The 20,626-nt window shown below is 55.6% G+C and overlaps 1 protein-coding gene and 1 long non-coding RNA gene across 2 annotated transcripts; one reads left to right on the top strand and one right to left on the bottom strand.

The window, feature by feature from the left end:
- Positions 1 to 1,756: 1,756 nt before the first annotated feature.
- SPACA6 (sperm acrosome associated 6) lies at positions 1,757 to 11,054 on the bottom strand. Its single transcript, XM_028091536.2, has 9 exons — positions 10,841 to 11,054; positions 10,287 to 10,364; positions 4,377 to 4,445; positions 3,730 to 3,753; positions 3,317 to 3,394; positions 3,087 to 3,196; positions 2,566 to 2,722; positions 2,278 to 2,488; positions 1,757 to 1,790 (listed from the first exon to the last, which is right to left on the bottom strand). The coding sequence occupies exons 1-9, from the start codon at positions 11,052 to 11,054 to the stop codon at positions 1,757 to 1,759; spliced, it is 975 nt and encodes a 324-aa protein (XP_027947337.2).
- On the top strand, positions 2,597 to 15,814 carry LOC114199610 (uncharacterized). The gene is made up of 3 exons (XR_003607318.2): positions 2,597 to 2,777; positions 3,303 to 3,604; positions 15,378 to 15,814. It is a non-coding gene; the product is annotated as an uncharacterized LOC114199610 (long non-coding RNA).
- Positions 15,815 to 20,626: the final 4,812 nt, after the last annotated feature.

Below are 20,626 nucleotides of genomic sequence, written 5' to 3'. Positions count from 1 at the left end.
CGGGTCGTGATCCTGGAGTCCCTGGATCGAGTCCCGCATCGGGCTCCCAGCTCAGCGGGGAGTCTGCTTCTCCCTCTGACCCTCCCTCCTCTCATGTGCTCTCTCTCTCTCAAATAAATGAATAAAATCTTTGAAAAAAAAAAAGATTCTTTCTCTCCTTCTCCCTCTGCCCCGCCCCCCGCCAAAGAATCTAAACTCCATGAGGGTGCAGATTTTTGTCTGTTCTGATTTCTTCACTGCTGTCTCTACAGTACCTTGAAAATGCCTGGCACATAGAAGTACTCGGTAAATATTCTCTGAATGAGTGAGTCAGTAAAGGGGACTAGTATCAGTGAACAAGAATGAGTAGATGCCCAGAAGGAACTTATCCTTCAGGTGGGAAGACACAAAACCAAATAAAAAACACAAGTTGACATTAAGTCCCAACGAGTACTGTGCACAAACCAAAATAGGGGGAGGGAGGTAGTCAGAGAAGATGACATTTGAGCGGGGAGCTGTGCAGTGAGAGGGAGGTAGCTCCGTGAGGTCCACAGTAAAGTTATTTCAAGTATGAAGGACAGCATGTACAAAAGCCCGAACATGGGACTGAGCTTTGCATGTTCAAGGGACCAAAAAAAAAAAAAAAAAAAAGGCTAGTGGGGCTAGAGGGTAAAGAGGGAACAAGAAAAGGGAGGTGAGTCCGGCAAAAATAGCGCCAGATACACAGAGTCATCGTGGGGATTAAATAGGTTAATATATGTAAAGGCTTTTCAGGGGAAACCGTAACTGAGTTAACTAGACACAAAAGGGAGAAAACCTTATTCTAGGCAGGAAACAGCATGTAACCAGGTCCTGGAGAGGGTGACAAGAACCAGGACAAACGTAAGGAATAAGCAAAGGCCAGACAAAGTGCAGGGTAGAAAGATCAAGGGAGAAGAGTGGTGGGACAAAGCCTGCCAGGTCAGCAAGGGTCAGAACCTGGAGCATCTCAGAGGCCTTGATAAGGAACTGGGTTTTGTTCCAATGGCAATAGGGAGCCACTGAAGGCTTTTGAGCAGTGGAGTGACATGACCTGACATACTTTAAAATATTATTCTGGCTGCCATGTGGAGGATGGACCGGAGTGAGGCAAGGCTGATTTGGGGCAGGGAGGCGAGTGGGGATGCTGCTGCAGTGATCCAGGCAAGAGACGATGGTGACTGGGACCACAGACAGAGGGCAGCTACACCGGATGTTTAGGAGTTGAAAAGGCTGAGCCACGGAAGTAGAAGCGGGGGAGGAATTAAACGCAAGTTTCGGGAAGAGCAGCTGGGTGGATGGTGTTGCCCTCAGCAGGAAAGCCTTGAGGAGGAACAGGCGTTCAGAGAGACATCAAGGGCAGCGCTTTCTGCCCACAGGTCCTGTTCCCATGCTTTAATGAAATCACCCTGTTGCACAAAAAAAACAAACAAAAACAACAACAAAACCCAAAGAGACATCAAGGAGTCCATTTGAGGGTATCGTCTGCAGGTTGAAATGTCAAAGAGACAGCAATCCAGGGAGGAGTCTGGGCTTGTACGGAAAGTCCTCAGCACAGGACCTTGCATGCACCTTGACAGCTCTACATATTACTGTCATTAAAGGAATAGTCACCTGGGCATGTTTGGGGTATGCTGCCCCTCCTCCTACCTGCGTTAACGGTGACCACCTTCAAAGATGAAAGAATCTACACAGCTGAAATATATTCTTTATTTTAGGAATGAAAACAGGATAAGGAAGTAAGAAAAAGATACCTTTGTTAGTTGCCCTTGAAGTACCATCGAAAGAACATCCTGAGGAAACAAGGAGGCATTTGTGTTGGTGGGAAAGGTTTGGGATTAGATATCTGGGTCCTGGAAGCCTGAGTCGCAAAGGTAGGCAAGGCCTGCACTCTTGGATCTGAGAGAAGAGGGCCTAGGGGCTTGGACTCCTGAAACTGGAGGAGGAAGGGACTGGGGGCCCGGACTCCTGGGTCTGAGGGTAGAGGGAGGTGGGGGCCTGCACTCCTGGGTCTGAGGGAGGAGGGGCTGGGGGCCTGGACTCCCGGGTCCGAGGGAGGAGGGGCTGGGGGCCTGGACTCCCGGGTCCGAGGGAGGAGGGGCTGGGGGCCTGGACTCCCGGGTCCGAGGGAGGAGGGGCTGGGGGCCTGGACTCCCGGGTCCGAGGGAGGAGGGGCTGGGGCCCGGACTCCCGGGTCGGAGGGAGGAGGGGCTGGGGCCCGGACTCCTGGGTCGGAGGAAGGAGAGCCGATGCTGGGACTCCGGGGTCCTGGGCACTCACCACACCACAAGGGTCGCACTGACTGATGCTAAGGCCGCGACGGCCGCGAGCAAGCATTGGTTGCTCAGCGTCAGAGCCTCGGGCCTGGCCAGCAGCTCGCCCAGGCTTGGCCTCCAAGGTTCGATCATCTCCGCCTCCAGCGGCGCCCAACGCAGCACTTCCCGAAAGGAGACCTGGAGCTCGCTCTCCCCACGTGAGGGCGCACCAGTCACTGAGGGGCCACGCACTTCAGCAGGAGCAAGCCCCGCCCCCACGCAGCCCCGCCCCCACGCGCAGCCCCGCCCGCACCGTTAAGAAAGAAGTAGAGCCGCGCCAGCGGGAGCTGGTCGTGCAGGATCACGCAAGAGAACGTCCCGCGGTGCGCGGGCTGCACCGGCCGGATCCGCGCCAGGTTTCCTCGGGCCTGCGGAAGGTCTTGGAAGTAGGACACGTCCTGCGTCCGGACCTGCGGGACGCTCGGGCTGAAGCGGCGGGACGAGAGGAGCTTCGCCCGAGCCCAGGTCAGATTCCCTCCGCTGGGTCTCGCCAAAGCGCAACGTCCAAGCCCCGCCCCCGAGCTAGGCCACGCCTTCTTGAGCCCTGGCCCCACCCCTAGCCCCTATTCACTGACCCTTCCCGCACGACACCGCCCCTCTAAGCCCCCTCCTGAGCCTTGCCTCCACTTCTAGATCCAGGGACCCTCCCCGTGCACGAAGCCTGAATCTAGACCGAGCTCCCCCGAGCCCCACCCCCTGCGGCCTCAGCACCCATCCCCTAGAGAAGCATAACCCTCCTCCTAAGCCCTTCGCGCTGGCCCCGCTCCGACTCACACCTCCTCCTGCGAACTTCCAGGAATAGGTGATTTCCTCCTGAGGCAGTTGGAAGTTCACAGTGCAAGAGAACTTAGCCTGATGACCCCGAGTCACCGTCAAGTCCTGAACTGAAAACAGGTCCGCGTCACCGCCCGAGCCTGCCCCCGTCTGGCTCGGTCCCTTCCCTGCTCAGCTCTCGTTCCTCAGGTCCGTCCGGTTCCTTTCCCCTTCCAGGCCCCGCTCCTCACCTGGGCAGTCCAGCGGGAGGTCGCAGACCGTGGAGTAGCACCCGCGGCAGTGGAAACGCCGGGCGACTTCCTGGAGTCCTGTGGGACGGAAACGCTGCACCGGGGCTCCATCTGCGTTCCCCAGTCCGGGTCCCTTTGGCCAACAAGGTCTGTGCAGCCTCCGGGGCTCTAACGGCCAGACAGGTCCTGGGCGCCGCCTTCCCTGAGCTCACTGGCTGGCTCGCAACACTCTCCGGCCTCTAGGACTCCTATTGGCTTGTTTTTGCTTTCAGGCCCGCCTTGTATGAGGTTTGTGAGCAATACCTGCTTTTACTTTTCTCCAGGGCTCTTATTGGTCTCCCGTTGCAGTCCCAGGTCTCGCTCCCGACCACCTCCCTTCCCCCTAAATTCTGAGCTTGGGATGAAGTGCTTACCGCAGGGAGGGACGCAGGCCCGGACTGTGGAGAGAGAGGAAGCGTTACTATTCTGGAAGTGCCCACCTGAAGCTCCCCTAGAGGATAAGGTTGCTGGGCCAGATGCGTTCCTCCGAGGGGGCGGAGCCAGGCCTGCCGCAGCCCGCCTAGGGGGCGGAGCTAAGCCTGCAGCATTCCACTAAGGTCAGGCACAGGCCTGCCGACTGAGGAGGCGGGATCAACCCTGGGGTATCCCACTGAGGGGGCGGGGCTAGGTCCTGGGCGATAGTTTCTGGGGACAGGGTCAAACGAGGGGGCCCAATTAGAGAAGAGGTGTGGCAGGCTACAATTCGCCCACTGAGGGGGCCCAGTTGGAAAGAAAACATCACAGAGTGCGCAGGGCCAGAAGGAGAGATCCAGCGAGAGGACCGGGCTAATCTGGGATGGAATCATCCCAAGATGGGGTCCCAGCTGGAAAGGAAACCTTCCATTGAAGCAGGGACCAGATTCTAGGGTGTTCCTCATAGGGGAAGAGGCTCAGAGGGACTGGGCTAACGGGAGACGGTGACTGGCTCAGGATTTTAGAACAGCATGTGTGTGTGTGTGTGTGTGTGTGTGGACACGTACGTGTACGCACGCCCGCCCGCCCACCCGCTGACTTCTTTTACCTTCTTTAAGCTGCATAATGACCTTCCGCATTTTCTCCGCAGCATCAGGAAAAGCCACCTTAAAGGAGCCTGGAGGGTGGAGGGGGGCCTTGTAGTAAAGACCCTTTCTCAAGGCCGGTCAACTTGCTATCACAGTGTTTGTGCCTTCCTCACGCCCTCCCCATCCCCACATGTCTAGTACATAAAGCACCCCCCTCTCACCTCCTCCCGCCCTGTCTACCTGGAAGGCTGACAGATCCCCAAGTCTCCTTCCGTCTGCCTCTGGACTATCTTTCTGATGGAACCCCTCCTCTGTATCCTCTGCGTTGATCTTGTTGAGAGGAAAGGGGAGGATAAAGATCAAATTCCTCACCAAGTTCTCCTAGGCCCTACAAGGTCTGGCCTAGTTTCCTCTGCTTCTCTATTCCATCCCTGTTGCCCACCTTTCATGTATGAAAACGACCATATTCTCTAGCACCTCAGGGCCTTTGCATGTGCTGGTGTGTTTCTAGCACATCTTTCCTCCTCCTCCTACTCATCCTTCATCTCCTGCCTCATGTCCTCTCCTTCGAGGTGTTCCCTGACCACAAATCTCTAATCCAGTTCCCTATTTTTGCCTCTCGAAGTGTTCCATTCATTCCATTCAGAGTTCTCACCAGTTTACAGTTGTATACATTTATATATACAGTGACCATTTAAGTCTGTCTTTTCAGTTAGTAAACATGTCATTCTTCAGTGCTGTATCCCCAGAACCCAGGGAGGGCCCCGAGTCTTAGCAAGTGCTCAGAAGTATGTGTAGAATGAATTCCAGGATCCAGCTGGAGTGGAGACCACAACTGGTGGCCTCTGGCCCCAGTCCATCCCTTGAATGTGTTATATTTGGACTGGAAAGTATTTTTAAAAAATGAACCAGTTGCTATCGTATAAAATTTGGGAAAGTCAAGAATGTTTGGCATCTCTTTTACAAAATTTGGAAGAGCTATAACACAAGAGACTATATTTTCATGAGGCAGCAATTAGCTAGAGCTTCGTGGCAGCCACCCCCTGGGCATGCACCTGCCACTTCTGCATGGTGCCCAGACTATTCATTTCTACCCCTTTGACTCTTTTTTTATCTCTGTTCTTATGCTGTTGGAGTTTTGACCATTGTAATGGCCTCCAAACTGTAAGATTTTGTGGTTTTTCCCAAAGTGGATGGCTGGCTGGGTTGATTTACCAGTGGAGGTGGTTTTGGAAATTAGAAATGTAGCAGATGTGGGGCACCTGGGTGGCTCAGTTGGTTAAATGTCTGACTCTTGATTTCTGCTCAGGTCGTGATCTCAAGGTTGTGAGATCAAGCCCCGCGTTGGGCTCCGTGCTCAGTGCAGATTCTGCTTGGGATTCTCTCTCTCTCTCCCTTGCCCCCCCCCCCAAATAAATAAATAAAATCTAAAATAAAGAAATGTGGCAGGTGTTATGGACTGAATTGTGTCCTTCCCAAAGTCGTAATGTTGGAAGCCCTAACCCCCAGTACCTCGGAATGTGACTGTACTTGGAGATACAGCCTTAAAGAGGTAATTAAGTTACAATTAGGACATTAGGATGGGCCCTGATCCAGTATGACTGATTGCCTTATAAGAGAAGGAAATCTGGACACCAACACACTGAGGGAAGACCATGTGAAGACACAGGGGGAGAGAAGATGGTCATCTACAGGCCAAAGAGTGATGCTTCAGAAGGAACCAGTCCTGCTCACTCTGACACCTTGATCTTGGACTTCTAGCCTCCAGCATTGTGAACAAATACATTTCTGTTGTTTAAGCAACCCAGTATATGGCACTTTGTTATGGCAGCCCTAGCAAACGGATACACAGGGATTACTAGTTGCTTCCAGATATCTCTGTAGTAACATCACACTGCATTTCAGCTGGGAAAGCACCCCTGGCCCCACCAACCACCCAGCTAAAAAACTGTATTCCTCAATATCCCTTGCAGCTAGGTGTGGTCATATGACCCACCTGTGGTCATATAACCAAGTTTTGGTCTGATTTGTAAGTGGAAGTGTCATGTGCGAGTCATAGGAAGGAGCCTTAAGAGAGAAATGGCACCATCTTATTGACCCTTCCCTTTCCTCCATCTGCTGCCTGAGACTTGGATTTGATGGCTGGAGCTCTAGCAGTCATGCAGAACCACGAGGATAAGGGCTGCATCCTAGGATAGTAAAACAGGAAGCTGGAAGGCGTTTGGGTCCCCCAGAAAATGCAATGGTACTGCCATAGGAAACTTAAGCACCTACCTCAAGACTTCTAGCTGGCTTAAGCCATGGCATGTGAAATGTGTGATTTCGAACCATACAGAAAGGGAAGGAACTGAGCAAGGTGAGAGAGTGGCTGATGTGATGATCCTTGAGTATAAAAGCTGGAGAGAGGGGGCACTGAAGCCAGGAAGTGGGTTCAAAATGAGGGGTCAAGGACTTAGAGGTCTCTCCGTGGCCATAGGGCAGGCGTGTGGTCTGGAGATGGGAGGATGGTCAGGAGGATGTGGTCAGAGTGGGGTGCTCAGATGAGAGGCCAAGATGTTGGAGGAGTCATCCAAGGAGTATCTCTGTGCCAAACCAAGTGACTCACAGGGAGGATGAGTGTGGGGTATGCCAAGTGAGCCATGGCAGGGGTGTGTGTGTGTTACATCTAAGTACGTCGTGGGAATAAAGTAGGGATGGAGTGAAATGTCCAAAGAGGCCAAGGGGTGGAGGTTATCTCAAGTGAACCAGAAGAGGGCATGGGTGGATGTTGTAAAGTCTCCCCCAGAGAGGTGTGTATCATTAGGAACTTCAACTTTCAGACGATCCGGGTTTGAGTCCTGGCTTGTCCATCTGTGAACACACCTGCCTCCCATCTGAGAAATCCATTTCAAATCCTCTTCCCTACATGACCTTGGCCAAATATGTAACTTTCCTGATCCTCAGTTGGTAAAATGGGGACAGTATCAGTGTCTGTTGGGGTTGGGAGGGGGATTTAATGCCATACAATATAAAAGCATCCCGGTGCCAAACTATGTGCCATTGGATGGCTGCATTAGAGAATGTCCATAAGCGCTTAGATTGGTGTCTGGGACACAGTGCGTGTATTACCATCTCCAGGTTTGAGATGGGGAAACGGAGGCACGGAGAAATTAGGAAGGTGCCCGAAGGTCACATAGCTAGGTGTGACCCCCCGTGGTTCAGCTGCATTACCTGTGGCACACACTGCCCTTCACACCACACCACCCACTCCCTGGTTTATGGACACAAACAGTATCACCTGCCACCACCGAGAGCCTTTCTGAGTCAGCGCGTCCATCTCTTGGGGCCTCCACCTGGGAGAGCTGGGAGTTGCCCTTCCCCTCCCCCACGCTCCCCCTACACAAGGCCAGTCTTGATATCTCCTGGGTCCATCCTTTCTGTCCAGCTGGGCCCCAGTTTCCCCCATCTGGAAAATGGGGTTACCAAACCCCACCTGATAGGGCTGGTATGAATATATCCTTTAGGACGACAATTAGCATCAGTAAGTGCAGACACGGCCTCTCCATGTATGGGGCAGGTTTGGCAGAGTCAGAGCCATCATCTCCCTCCCCCTCCCCCCTCACGCTTGCCCCTCTCAGCTCAGCCCTCATCTTGGGGCTGCGACTGGTCCGAACCACCGCTCACCGCCTCCCCGGTCTCCCTGCTTCTGCCCTTGGCCCTCGTGGCCGTGGTCTGATCCTGTCTCTCTCTCTCCCTAAAATCCTCTGATGGCTCCCCCCTCGAGAGCGAAAGTGGAAGTCAGTTCAAGGGTCCACAAGGTCGGTTCCCCAAGCGTGTTCCTGGAGCAGCTGCGGCAGTGGGCAACTTGTTAGAAAGGCTCACTTCCTGGCCCTACCTCAGGCCTACAGGGCAGAAATGGAGGGTGGCACCCAGGAGTCTGCCTTTTCACAAGCTCCCAGGAGATTCTGGCACACACTGGGGCTTGAGAACCACTGGCCTATGAGGTCCTACAGGATGTGGTTCTTTGCAGACTCTGACTTCATCTCCCCCTCCCCCCTTGACTCCACTCCAGCCCTTCACACTGGCTCTTCCCTCTGCCTGGAACGGTGGCTCTTTCCCCTGATTATCTGTATGGCTCTGTCACCTGGTTCAGGTCTTTCCTCAATTGGACCTTCTTTTTTTTTTTTTTTTTTTAGTTTTTTTTTTAGATTTTTTATTTATTTATTTGACAGAGAGAGACACAGCGAGAGAGGGAACACAAGCAGGGGGAGTGGGAGAGGGAGAAGCAGGCTTCCCGCGGAGCAGGGAGCCCGATGCGGGGCTCGATCCCAGGACCCTGGGATCATGACCTGAGCCGAAGGCAGTCGCTTAACGACTGAGCCACCCAGGCGCCCCTCAATTGGACCTTCTTACGTGCAACTCCCCTGACCAACCTATTTAAAATAACCACCCCACCGGGCACCCTGTTCCCTTTCCCTCCTGTTTTCCTCCACATCCTGGATTACCAACTGACACACTGTAGTATTTCATTGATTATGTTGATTGTCTGCCCCTCCCCCACCCACCCCCAATATAAGCGACCTGAGGGCTAGTGGTCTACGGATTTGGTCACAGCTATGTCCCCAGTGTTGTTTCTGGCACATTCGATGAATACCTGTTGGTCGTATTGCACCAGCTTCTCCCGGCCTCCAGTCTGTCCCCTTCACAACCCCAGAGGGTCTTTCCATGCCCAGAACTGAGCCTGCCCTTCCCCTGCTCACAGCCCTGCTCCTTCAGGACAGTCTCGAGTCTCCTTGACCTTTCAGTTAAACCCTGGGCCTGTGGTCTAGCTGCTTCCGGGATGTCCCCCAAGTCCCTCACCGTCGCTATGTCCTAGCCCCAACTCACCATCTGCTCCCCCCCTGCTCTTTCTCCCGGGCTCCCCGTCTCAGGGAAGACCCAGTGCCCACCCTCGCATGGAGCTGGACCCTGGGCGCTATCCATTCCCAACCCCAGTCCCCAGACGGACCTTCAGACCCAAGCCCCGTCCCTCCTGCCCTTGACTCTCTTCTTCATCCATGCTGCTTCTCCACCTTCACAGCCCCGCCCCAGCTCAGGCCTCCCTCACCCCAGCCTCCGCCCAGGCCTCCAAGCCTCCACCCAGGCCTCCCAGCCTCCACTGCCTCCCCACTCCATTGCGTCCCACACACAGCTCTAGGGAGGTCTTCTACACACAGAACTGGACTTGTTCCTGTTCTCTTCAAAACCTTCTACGACAAGATGGCCTAAGTGGGGAGAAAGGGTGTTGTCTGGAGTCCTGAGCACCTCCCCTCACCCCAGCTTTGAGTTGCTCAGGCCTCTCTTTAGGGTTGGGGGATCTGTAGCTGAAGTCGTCTTCATGCTGACCCCCCGGACACCCCCTGGGTGGACAGGAACCTCCCCATCTTTCAGGACCGTCGTCAGAAAGCTTGGTGGGCAAGAGCAGAAAACAAAGGGTGTAACAGCAGTTGTAGAAATAAGCTCTGAGCCCTGGACCAACGACTGGCCAGTTTATGCTGCAAGCATTGCTCCGCCCTCCTCATCCCTCTCCCTCCGAGGTCCGGCTGGTCAGGAGGCCCCTCCCTCTCGGGGAGGCAAGGCCATTGTCCCACCTTACAGGTGGGTAAATTGAGACCCAGAGGGAGGCAGTAACACATCCAAAACCTCATAGCCAGCGGGAGCCACACAGCCAGTTCAGAACTCACGTCTACCTGATCCCGACTAGGATTCAGACTCTAGGTCATTTCTGCACTCTTCTTTGAGCTCCCCACCAGCATCTGACCATCCCTTCCCCCCAATAAGTAATCAAGCTCACTCAGCTTCCTAGCACTGCCTCCTCCAGATCTGCCACAGTCTGGGGGCACCCCTGCACCCACATCCATCTCTCGGGAGTTTGCACCCCATGTCCACCAAACCATCCCCACCCCACTCACCCTGGGCAGTGGCCATCTCCTGGAGAGAGTGGGTCATCTGGGTGAAGGCATCATGCAGGTGGCTTCTCTCATCGTAGTCTGGGAGTAAGGGTGGAGGACAGAGGCTGGGAAAAGCAGTTCTCTCAACACCACGTCCACGGTGTGGACATTCTCTGTCTCCCTAAGACACCTCCTGTCTCCAGATCTCTGTCCCTGCCCCACTGCTATCCCCCAGCTCTGAGTCTGTCCCTCCCCCCAGTGTCTGTCCTGCCTTCTCGGAGTCTGTCCCCCATCTCTCTCCGCCTCCCGGAGTCTCTCCGCCTCCCGGAGTCTGTCCCCCATCTCTGTCCGCCTCCCGGAGTCTGTCCCCCATCTCTGTCCGCCTCCCGGAGTCTGTCCCGCACTCTGTCCTCCGCTCTGGGTCTGTCCCTCAGTCTCTTATCCTCTCCTCTAAGTCGGCCCCCGCGCCCCCTCTCTGGGCGAATCTCTCAGTGGTTCTCCACGCTCTCTGGAACCTCCCTGTGCAGACACCGCCCCCCCCCCAGGACCCTAGAAGAAGTGGCTGGTCTCCTCACTGATTTCAGCGTCTAGGAGGCCCTTAAAGGCGGCGGTGAATGCCTCCTCACACTTTTCCAGCTCGGGGCCCTCTATACCAGCAAAGATCTGGCAGATGCGGACACGCTCCTTATGGGATGTGAAGCAGAGGAGACAGGCCCAGGCGGGGGTCCTGAAGACCACGAGGGCTACCAGGGCAGATGGGACAGCACTGCCTGGGGCCAGCAGGGCCATAACGGAGGGTCTTGGCCCAGGGAGAAGCTGGTGACCTTTGTGAGGTCACCACGGGGCGGGGGAGGGGCATGTGGTAAGGGGGCAGAGGTTGGATTTCTGCGGCTGGTCAAATGGCAAGCTCTGGGTTTTCGGGGAGAACGGGTGTGAGGAGTCAGGGGTCAGGCGGGCAATCCCCAAGCTTGTGGTTAGGCCGGACGCCAGGCTCCCAAGAACCTCACCTGTGACCCTGGATGTCCTCACAGGTTAAAGGGTCTCAGGGACCCAGAGGCCGGCAGTGTGGTGTGTGGCGGCCGGACAGGCCCTGGCATGGGGGTGGGGGGGGGTCCGAGTGGAGATGGCACAGAGATACTGTGAGAGCCCGAGAGACAGAAACGGAGACACGGAGAGATATCAGGAAGCACAGGAAGAGAGAGATGGAGAGAGAGCCTGAGAGGCCGCTGTGTAGACACACAGCCGACTCCAGAGACACAGTGGAGATGGAGAGACGGAGGGGGCAAAAGAGCGGTTTCTTCCTGGGACGGAAACCCTGGGAGGGAGGTGGGAGGAGTGAGTGCCAGGACAGGAGAGGCGGCCCAGCTCCCCCTCGCAGGGTGCCCCGCATGGGGCAGCGGTCAGGCGCTGGGGTCCCCGCCGGGCGTCCCGTGCAGGGCGCAGCCTGGGGAAAGCTAGGAGGCCGTATAGTGATCTCCGTGGGTGTCCTCCTCAACTATACAACCTCCTACCTCAGCCCGGGGGGCGCGGCAGGTGGACAGACAGACGGATGGACGGACAGATGGGGGCCAGGAGGGCCAGGGAGGGTGGGGAGGGCCGGGAAGACCCCAGCCGCGACGGTGAGCCCCCGACACGGACCCACAGACTCGAGCTTGTGTGCGGCGAAGGCCCCGCAAGGTCGGTTCTACGGGTGGGTGCCAGGACCCAGGAATCCGGGCCCCCGGCCCCCTCCTCCCCAGGGAACCCAGGAATCAGTCCCAGGGACCCAGGAGTTCAGGCCCCTAGCCCCTTCCTCCTCAAAGGTCCCTGGAGTCCAGGCCAGGAGGCCCCTCCTCTCTCAGACACACAAGTCCAGGCCCCCAGCCCCCTCTCTTCCCTCGGACCTGGGAGTCCAGCCAGGCCTGCCTCCGTGGGGAAGGCACAGCCGGGCTTCCTGGATGCAGAGTCAGAAGGAACCTCACCTTTCAGAGGTTTCAGAGTTTGGCCCCTTGGGCAAGCAGCTCCCTACCAACCTGTCAGATTCTGGAACCCAGGACTAGGGCGGAGGCGTGGGATATGAAACCTTCAAACCTCTCTGGATATTTTCCCCCTCTCTCATTTCTTCTTTGGGCCTCCCATCATTTATAATGATGACAGCTATGATCCCTGAGCACTGACGCTGCCCCAGGCCTAGCAAGGTGCTGTCAGCTTCCCCACTGGGCAGGGGAGAAGGCTGCCCCGGGGAGATCGGGAGAGGCTGGGCCGGAGCCGGGCAAGCGGGAGGAGCCGGGGCCCGGTAGGCGGTGGCCCAGCACCCAGCCTCGCCACCCAGGGGCTAAGAGTGCGCACCTGCGAGTGGCAGGTCGGCCTCTCCGTCCAGTTCTGTCTGTCTTGCTCTCCCCGTCCCACGCTCCATCTCCATCTTTCTGGCTCTCTCCTCCTGCTGTCTGTTTCTGCGGCGCCTGGTCTCCGCGGCAGCGCCCGGCTTACCTGGTCTCCACCACCTCCTGCGTCTGCCTCTCCGGCTCCGCATTGCTCATTCTCCGCTCCTGTCCTCTCCCCTCCGTGGTCGCGGCGCTCTCCCTCGCAGATGGCCTCGCCCTCTCTCTCCTTTCTCATTCTTTTTTTCCCCCTTCGGTCTCTCTTCCTCCTCCTCCCTCCCTCTCTCTTTGTCTCTCGTTCTCTCAGTCTCTTCCTACCTCAAGGTCTCTGTCTCTGGCCCTCTCCCTTCCCCTCTCCTCTTCTCTCCCTCTCCCATCTCTGTCTCCCTCTGTCTCTTTCCTCCCTTCCCTCCCCCCCACCCTTCTTTCTCCCTCCCTTCTCCTTCGCCCCCTCTCTGCCTCTCTCTCTCTCTCTCTCTCTCTCTTTCTCCTTCCCTCTCTCCCTCCCCCTCGCAGCTCGGAGCCAGGTCTGGAGCTGGGGGTGGGGTGGGGGTGGTTCGAGAAGGGGCCCAGGGCTGGGGTAGCGACCTGCTGAGGAGGGGGAGGAGAGGCGGGAAGGGGGGCGGAGGAGGAAAGGAGGAGATGGGGGGCCAGAGTCGGGTCCGGCTCTCATCCCCCTTCCCTCCTTCCCAACCTCCCAGACCCTCAGGCGGGGGCGAGAGTCAGGCCAAGGTGGGGAGGAAGGGGAAGGGAGGAGGCTGCCCCCGCCCCCCCACAACCTGGCCCAGAGCCCAGGCCGGGTTCCCAGCATGCCCCGGGGCTGCCTGGGGCCTGAGGAGGGGGTGAGAGGGGAGCTGAGAATCTTAAAGATTTGCAGGACCCGAGCATCCCCCCACTCCCTCGACAAATTTCTCCTTGGGGAAACTGAGACCCAGAGAGAAGGGTCGGGACTTGTTCAAGGTCACTGGACGCGGCGTTGATGGAGACATGAACTCTCCGGGCCCACAGGCCCGATTTGGGGAAGGGGTTGGCGCTGGACTTCCCTCAGGTCTGGGTCCCCCTCCCCCTCTCTGCAGACCCTGGGGAGCCCCCAAGGGTCAGAGAGCAGACCCAAACAGTCTGGCACCATGGCAACCGGCTGGCCCCGCCCCCTTAACCCCCGGAGGGCTGGGATCCAGCTGGGGCTTAAAGAGGAGGTGGGGACGCCTGGGTTCGGGGGAGGAAGGGGAGAGGGGCCCGGACTCGGTCGTTTTGGGAAGGGTGGGGGCTGGGGTGTGGACTCCCCGGGCTGCGGGAAGAAGAGGCCGGAGGCCCAGGCCCTCTTGGGTCCTGGGGTAAAGGAGGCTAAGGGTTCGGATTCTGGAATTCTGAGGGAGGGGGCTGGGTTGCGGACTCCCAGGTCTGAGGGAGGAGGGGGCTGGGGCCTGGAATCCCAGGTCCCCAAGGGAGCCTGGATGCTGGGCCTCTCCTCCGCCAGACATCCCCTGCCCCCGCCGCTGACCCTGGCCTGTCTGGCAGCCCAGACAACCTCCCCCCCCTTCCTCCGCCCCCACCTCGAACGGCTCACCCTTGACCCCTCAAAGCCCCGCAGCCCCTTCCCTGCCCCTCCCCCTCCCCTCTAGCCAGACGTTAACCCTTCCGCTGCCGGAGGCACCTCCAAAGCCAACCTCTCTCCCTCCACCTCCCCTAAGGGCTCGGGCGGGCATCTTGCCCCAGCGTTCTTCAGCCCCCGCATCTAGCTATCCCGGCCCCATCTCTCTCCTCCTCTGGAATCCAGGAGGTGTTCTCCGCCCTCTCCTCCTCTGGACCCCCGGAATCCGGGCCCTCGGGCCCCCAGCCCCCTCCTCCGAGGATTCGGGAGTCTGGATCCCCAGCCCCCTCCTCCTCCAAGAACCCAGAAAGCCAGGCCGCGGCGGCCTCCTCCTTCTGGGACCCTGGGTCGGGGCCCCAGCCGCCCCCCCGCCCACCAAGCCGGCTTTCCGCAGACTCACGGCTCCGGGGCTCCCGCGTCGGAGGGCAGGGGCTCCCCGGCCAGCCCCCAGGCCGCGCCGAGCCGGGCCCGCCGCCGCCCGCTCTCCATCCTCTCCCCGCCTCCGCCGCCCGACGGCCTCTCCCCTTCCTCCCGGCGGCCTCGCCATCCTCCTTCCCTCCTCCCGACTCCCTCCGGCCCGCGTCTCCGCCTCGGACCCCGCGGGCCGGCCCCCTCCCCGGGCGCCCCCGCCCCGGCCCCTCCCCGCCGCCGGGCCCGGCCCGGCCTGCCTCCCTCGGCCCCGGAGCTGGCCCCGGTCCAGGGGAAAAAATTCCATCCAGCCCCGGGGAGGAGGCGCGGGCGGGGGAGGGAGCGCGCGGGGAGGCCGGCCGGGAGCGTGACGCAGGGCGGAGGGAAGGGACAAAAGGGGCCGGGGCGGCGGGGCGCCGCGCTCCACTTCTCCCTCCCTCCGCCTCCCGCGGCCGGCCCGGCTCTCCCCTCTCCGCTTCCTCCCGCGCCCTCCACCTCCGCTCGCTCACCTTCTCGCCGCGGCCGCCGCCTCCCGCGCGGCGCAGTCTCCTCCTGGTCTCTCGGTCTCTGGGTCTCTCGGTCTCTGTGTCTCTCCTCTTCCTCCTCCCCAGCCGCAGCGGGGGTCTGCTCCCCTCCGCGCTCTCCCCCTTCCTGCCCTCCCAGCCTCCTTCTCCTCCCTCCGCTTCGGTTCCCCCCGCCCGCTCCCCGCACCAGGGCCCCAAAGGTGAATCCGACCCATATCTGCCCTTGCAGACGGAGCTCACAGTCTGATGGAGGAGACGGCCCCAGACGCAGACAGTCCCAATCCAGGGCGATCGGGGTATGACAGAGCCAGAGGCCAGCGGCTGTGGGAGCCCAGGGGCGGAAGGAATCCTTGCAGCTGGAGACAGCCGAACGGACCTCCGAGAACCGGGAGAAGTCAGATCTGGATGGCCGAGAAGGGGGCTGGCCGCAGCAAGGGCGTTGCAGGCAGAGGCTCGAAGGCAGGGAACCGGGGGGCGATTCCGGGGGGACCGCAAAGCAGTCAAGTCGGCCTGGAGCCTTCGAGGACAGGAGCCGAGGAGCTCCGAAGATGCGGTTGAGGTGGTGGGCGGGGCCAGGCTCTCGAGCGTTTTGAAGGCCAGGCTGGGAACTTTCTCCTGGGGGTGACCGGGAGCCATGGAGGGTTATGGTCAGATCTGGGCGTCAGAGAGTCCCCTCTGGGGCCCGGTGGGGGATGGATGCCGGGGGGGCGGGTGAGGATGCCCGATCTGGGGCTGGGACCTGCGGACATAAAGGAGGGGGCGGGGCAGAGAATGTGAGGAGGCAGGAAGGACTGGGCACGGACGGACTGTGGGGGTGACGGGGCGGGAAGAGGTGAAGAAGATGTACCAACCAGGAGTCTGGCCCAGGAACTGAGGGAACAGAAGTTGTTCCCAACTGGGAGTCGGTAGGAAGAGGGGACAGGAGAGGATGGGTGATATGCGCGACTTGGAACTTCATGGACCCTTGGGCCAGGGGACATTTGGGGAAGACATTCAGACAGTGGTGGGTATAGGGTTCTGGGGCTCCAACAGTGGAGAATGCATTTCCCTTCCACCCTGTCCCCCAGCCACCTGGTACTCGCTGGAGACAGCTTATGCTTACCAATTTCCTGTGTATCTTTTCAAACGAGTTCTGTACAGCTGTGCCCATAGATTATGCCACCCCCTTCTTTCTTTGGCCCCAGCTGGGGTCACAGTATCCCACACTTTGCTTTTTTAACACTCTATCTTGAAGATCCTTCTCTACCCACGCTTAGAGAGCTAACTCTTTCGTTTTAGGGGCTGTGTAGTATTCCATTGCATAAATTTATTTATCCAGTCAGTCAATTGGGAGATTTATCTTCTTGCGGACAAAAACTAATACTGATGCATATGTAAATTACTTTTTTTTTTTTACTGATTTCTTCCAATGCACTTAAGCCTCTGAACTCAGATATTTGATAAATACCCACTTCAAGGTCTTCTAAATTTTGTTATTAATTATTAATGATAGGAACAATAATGATGACAACACATAATCTTTATTGAATGTCTAGTTTGGGACCAGCAGTGGGCTGGGTATTTGTTACACATTAGATCATTCAGTCATCGCAGCAATTACTATTGGAATTGTTTTATCTCCGTGTAAGGAGAAGGGAACTGAGGTCCTGCGTAGTGAGTTAGCCAGACTTACGAAGTGAATGACAAAGTCAGGATTTGAACCCAGGCCTCTCTGACTCCAAGTTCCATGCCTTTTCTTTGGAGGTGAGCGGCCTCTGCAAAAATATGTACCTTACTTGAGATTAGTTATTTGGTTCATGTTAGACTTACCATGCACACAAACTCACACAGGATAAAAAAGACCTTTTGTCGGACCCTGCACCTTGATTTAGTATCCAGAATTACTGTCACTCTACATTTACCACAGATGCCCTGTAGTCCGGACAGGACGGTAACTGCACTACCCTGCTGTCTCCTTGTCCGGGCTCTGATCCTGTCATGTTGTGATTTTCGGTGTCTGGGTCTGGCTCTGGGAATTCACTGAGGGCACCATCTAGGTCTGAGTCATCTCTGTGTCCTCACTATCACCCAGCATAGGGTGTGGCTAAGAGCAGGGGCCTAGGAAAATGTTTGGTAATGAATGGAGGGATGGGTGAATAACAAATGGCTTTATGGGTTAGGTTGGGACTTGCTTAAGCCTCTGGGATAAAAGAACATAATTCCCATTAGTTCCCGAACCATAAGGCCCCCATTCCCATTGGTTAGTGAGTCACAGGAACCACTGTCTCCATCATTCTCTGATATACAGAGTTCACAAATCCCTTGGCAACTAAGACTCAGCTGATGCAATTCCCATCAGTCGCTGAGACTCAGGACCTACTGTTGCCCTCAGCACCCCCACCCCGGACTTGGGACCCATCAACCCTGGAGGCACAAGGGCCCTATTCTCATCAGACATTGGCACACAAGTACCGTCATTCTTTTTTTTTCTTTTAAGATTTTATTTATTTATTCATGAGAGACAGAGAGAGAGAGAGAAGCAGAGGGAGAAGCAGGCTCCCAAGGAGCAGGGAGCCCGATACGGGACTCGATCCCGGGACCCTGGGATCATGACCCCAGCCGAAGGCAGATGCTCAACTATCTGAGCCACCCAGGCGCCCGTACCGTCATTCTTATTAATCCCCGATACGGAACATCCATAATTCCTATACCCCTAAAATACAGGGACCACCATTCCCATCAACTCCTGAGATACAAGTTTTGCCATTCTTATTATCCCTTGGAACAGTGTGCCCGTGGAAATAGAAACATCCCACCCATCATCACAAAATCCATCCCCAAGTTCCCAGAACAGGAACTGTTAGCCAGGAAGATACCTGCCTTGAAGTAGGTCTGAGTCAAGGACTCACTGATTATTACTATAGAAAGAAGGCCTCGGGTCATGAAGAACATCAAAGTAGCAGAGAATCCTTCCACATGAAGGATCAATCCCAAACCCGAGATAATCCTGCAGTACCACCAGAAAATCCTTCCACATGGGGGTTAAACTCCAAACTCAAGATAATCCTAGAGTGCCACTTAATCTCCACAGGTGCAATAATCCTCAGACTGGCAGAACATCCAAAATACCAGATGATCCAAATGTAACACATGTTCCCAATGCACCAGTAAATAATCCTAGATGGGCACTTGCCCCTTGTAGGAATTGGGGACAGGGGACCTTTACTGTGTGTGTGTGTGTGTGTGTGTGTGTGTGTGTGTGTGGTGGGTGTGGAGAAGACAAAGCTTGGTCCCTTTATTAACCCTTTCCTGGACGGGGGGGGGGTAGGAAAAATGGGTGTGAATTTTGGGGAGAGTTTCATCTGAATAGTGAAGGGCTCTCAGCTGCTCTGCTCTTTGCATTTCTGCAAAAGGTAGGGAAGGTGGTTCTGAGGCTCAAGGAGACAAGTGGATGGGTAGTTTTTTCAAGCCCCTCAGCTGCCATCCACTTCCCCTTCCTCAGGTAATAGAGCCTCTTTCCTGTGAGAAATCCACTCTCCATGACTCTAGTAAGAATGTTCTAGCACTGAGGGCGCCTGGGTGGCTCAGGTCATGATCCCAGGGTCCTATGACTGTGACTGAGCCCCGCATTCGGCTGCCTGCTCAGCGGGAAGCCTGCTTCTCCCTCTCCCTCTCCCCCTGCTTGTGTTCCTTCTCTTGCTGTGTCTCTTTCTGTCAAATAAATAAAATCTTAAAAAAAAAAAAAAGAAAAGAAAAAAATGTTCTAGCACTAATGCTTCCTCCCTCAAAACATGTGGTCTGGGCATGTGACCCAACACAGGCCAATCAGAACATTCATTCGTTTGTGGCCCCCATCCCCCCAACAGAACTGATTAAAATCCAAGATTTTACATTTTTATCCTTTTTAAGATTTTATTTTTAAGTAATCTCTACACCCAACGTGGGGCTCAAACTCACAACGCTGAGATCAAGTCTCACACCCCACTGACTGAGCCAGCCAGGCGCTCCTTTACTTTTTTATCTTGACACCTTATTTTTTTTAAAAATTGTTTATTGTTATGTTAATCACCATACATTACATCATTAGTTTTTAATGTAGTGTTCCATGATTCATTGTCTGTGCATAACACCCAGTGCTCCATGCAGAACGTGCCCTCCTCAATACCCATCACCGGGCTAACCCATCCCCCCACCCCCCTCCCCCCTCCCCTCTAGAACCCTCAGTTTGTTTTCCAGAGTCCATCATCTCTCATGGTTCCTCTCCCCCTCTGATTTACCACCCTCCATTCTTCCCCTCCTGCTATCTTCTTCTTCTTCTTTTTTTTCCTTAACATATATTGCCTTATTTTGACACCTTATTTTATGTCTCCTAAAATATACAAGCATTTGTACACACATATAGTGTTTTTGTTTTCCAAGAACAGAATTATACTGTGTATAGCAAGGTGTTTAAGAGCAGATTCTGAAGCCAGGTGCCTGGGCTTGAACCCTGGCTCAGCCATTTTTCTAGCTGTGTCTCTTTATGCCTCAATTTTGTCAAAACCCTGAAATGGGTATGATAATTAATAGTACCTACATCACAGGGTATATGAAGATTAAAGGAGTTAATATATACAAAGTGCTTAAGACAGTGTCTGGCACATAGTAAGCCCATAGAAGAATTATCTGTTGTTATCCCTACAAAAAAAATAGCTAGCTCTGTAATTTCTGCATACACATGCACAGCAGTTTACAGAAACAGAACAATTTATACTAATGGAAATATTTTTACTACATTCTTCCTCCTCCCCTCCCCTTTCTTTCTTCTTTGCTTGCCTTTTCTTGACTTTTCCCTTCTGGTCCACTCCCCAGTGCCTCTCCACTCTGCATCCCGAATGGTATGGTATCTGTTGTAGATTGAATTATGCGCCCACCTACATCTGTTGAAGTCCTAATGCCCAGTACCTGTGAATGTGACCTTATCTGGGAGTTTTTACAGATGCAATCAAATTAAGATGTGGTCATACTGGAATAGGGTGGGCCTTAAATCCAATGGCTGGTATCCCTGTAAGGAGAAGAAGGTTTGAAGATACAAAGGACGTACAGGGAAGAAGGCCATATGATGAGGGAGGCAGAGATCAGGAAGATACATCTGCAAGCCAAGGAATGCCAAGGATTGCTGGCAACCACGGGAAGCCGGAAGAGGTCAGGAAGGAGCCTTCAAGGGCGCCTGGGTGGCTCAGTCAGTTAAGCATCTGCCTTCAGCTCAGGTCATGATCTCAGGGTCCTGGGATTGAGCCCCATGTTGGGCTCCCCGCTCAGCGGGGAGTCTGCTTCTCCCTCTCCCTCTAACCCCCACTTGTGCTCTGCCTCTCTCTCCAATACATAAATAAAATCTTTAAAAATAAATAAATAAAATAAAATTCTACCTCATTTATTAAAAAAAAAAGGACAGAGCCTTCAGAGGGAGCTGACACCTGATATCCAACTTCCGACCTCCACAACCACGAGAGAGTAAAT

This window comes from Eumetopias jubatus, unplaced genomic scaffold (genome assembly GCF_037043125.1).
Source record: "Eumetopias jubatus isolate StellerSeaLion01/CBP00866 unplaced genomic scaffold, mEumJub1_p1.0 scaffold_10, whole genome shotgun sequence".
Lineage (NCBI taxonomy): Eukaryota > Metazoa > Chordata > Mammalia > Carnivora > Otariidae > Eumetopias > Eumetopias jubatus.
The sequence above is the reverse complement of the archived record's forward strand: the minus strand, read 5'-3'. Positions and strand labels throughout refer to the sequence as shown.

Excerpts from the sequence above, each read along its gene's own strand:
- SPACA6 (XM_028091536.2), bottom strand. The coding sequence starts at position 11,054 with ATGGCCCTGCTGGCCCCAGGCAGTGCTGTCCCATCTGCCCTGGTAGCC. Across the intron at positions 10,365-10,840 it reads CCTCCTAGACGCTGAAATCA|ACTACGATGAGAGAAGCCAC; the intron begins GTGAGGAGACCA and ends CCTTACTCCCAG. Across the intron at positions 3,395-3,729 it reads GGCCTGCGTCCCTCCCTGCG|GACTCCAGGAAGTCGCCCGG; the intron begins GTAAGCACTTCA and ends TCCGTCCCACAG.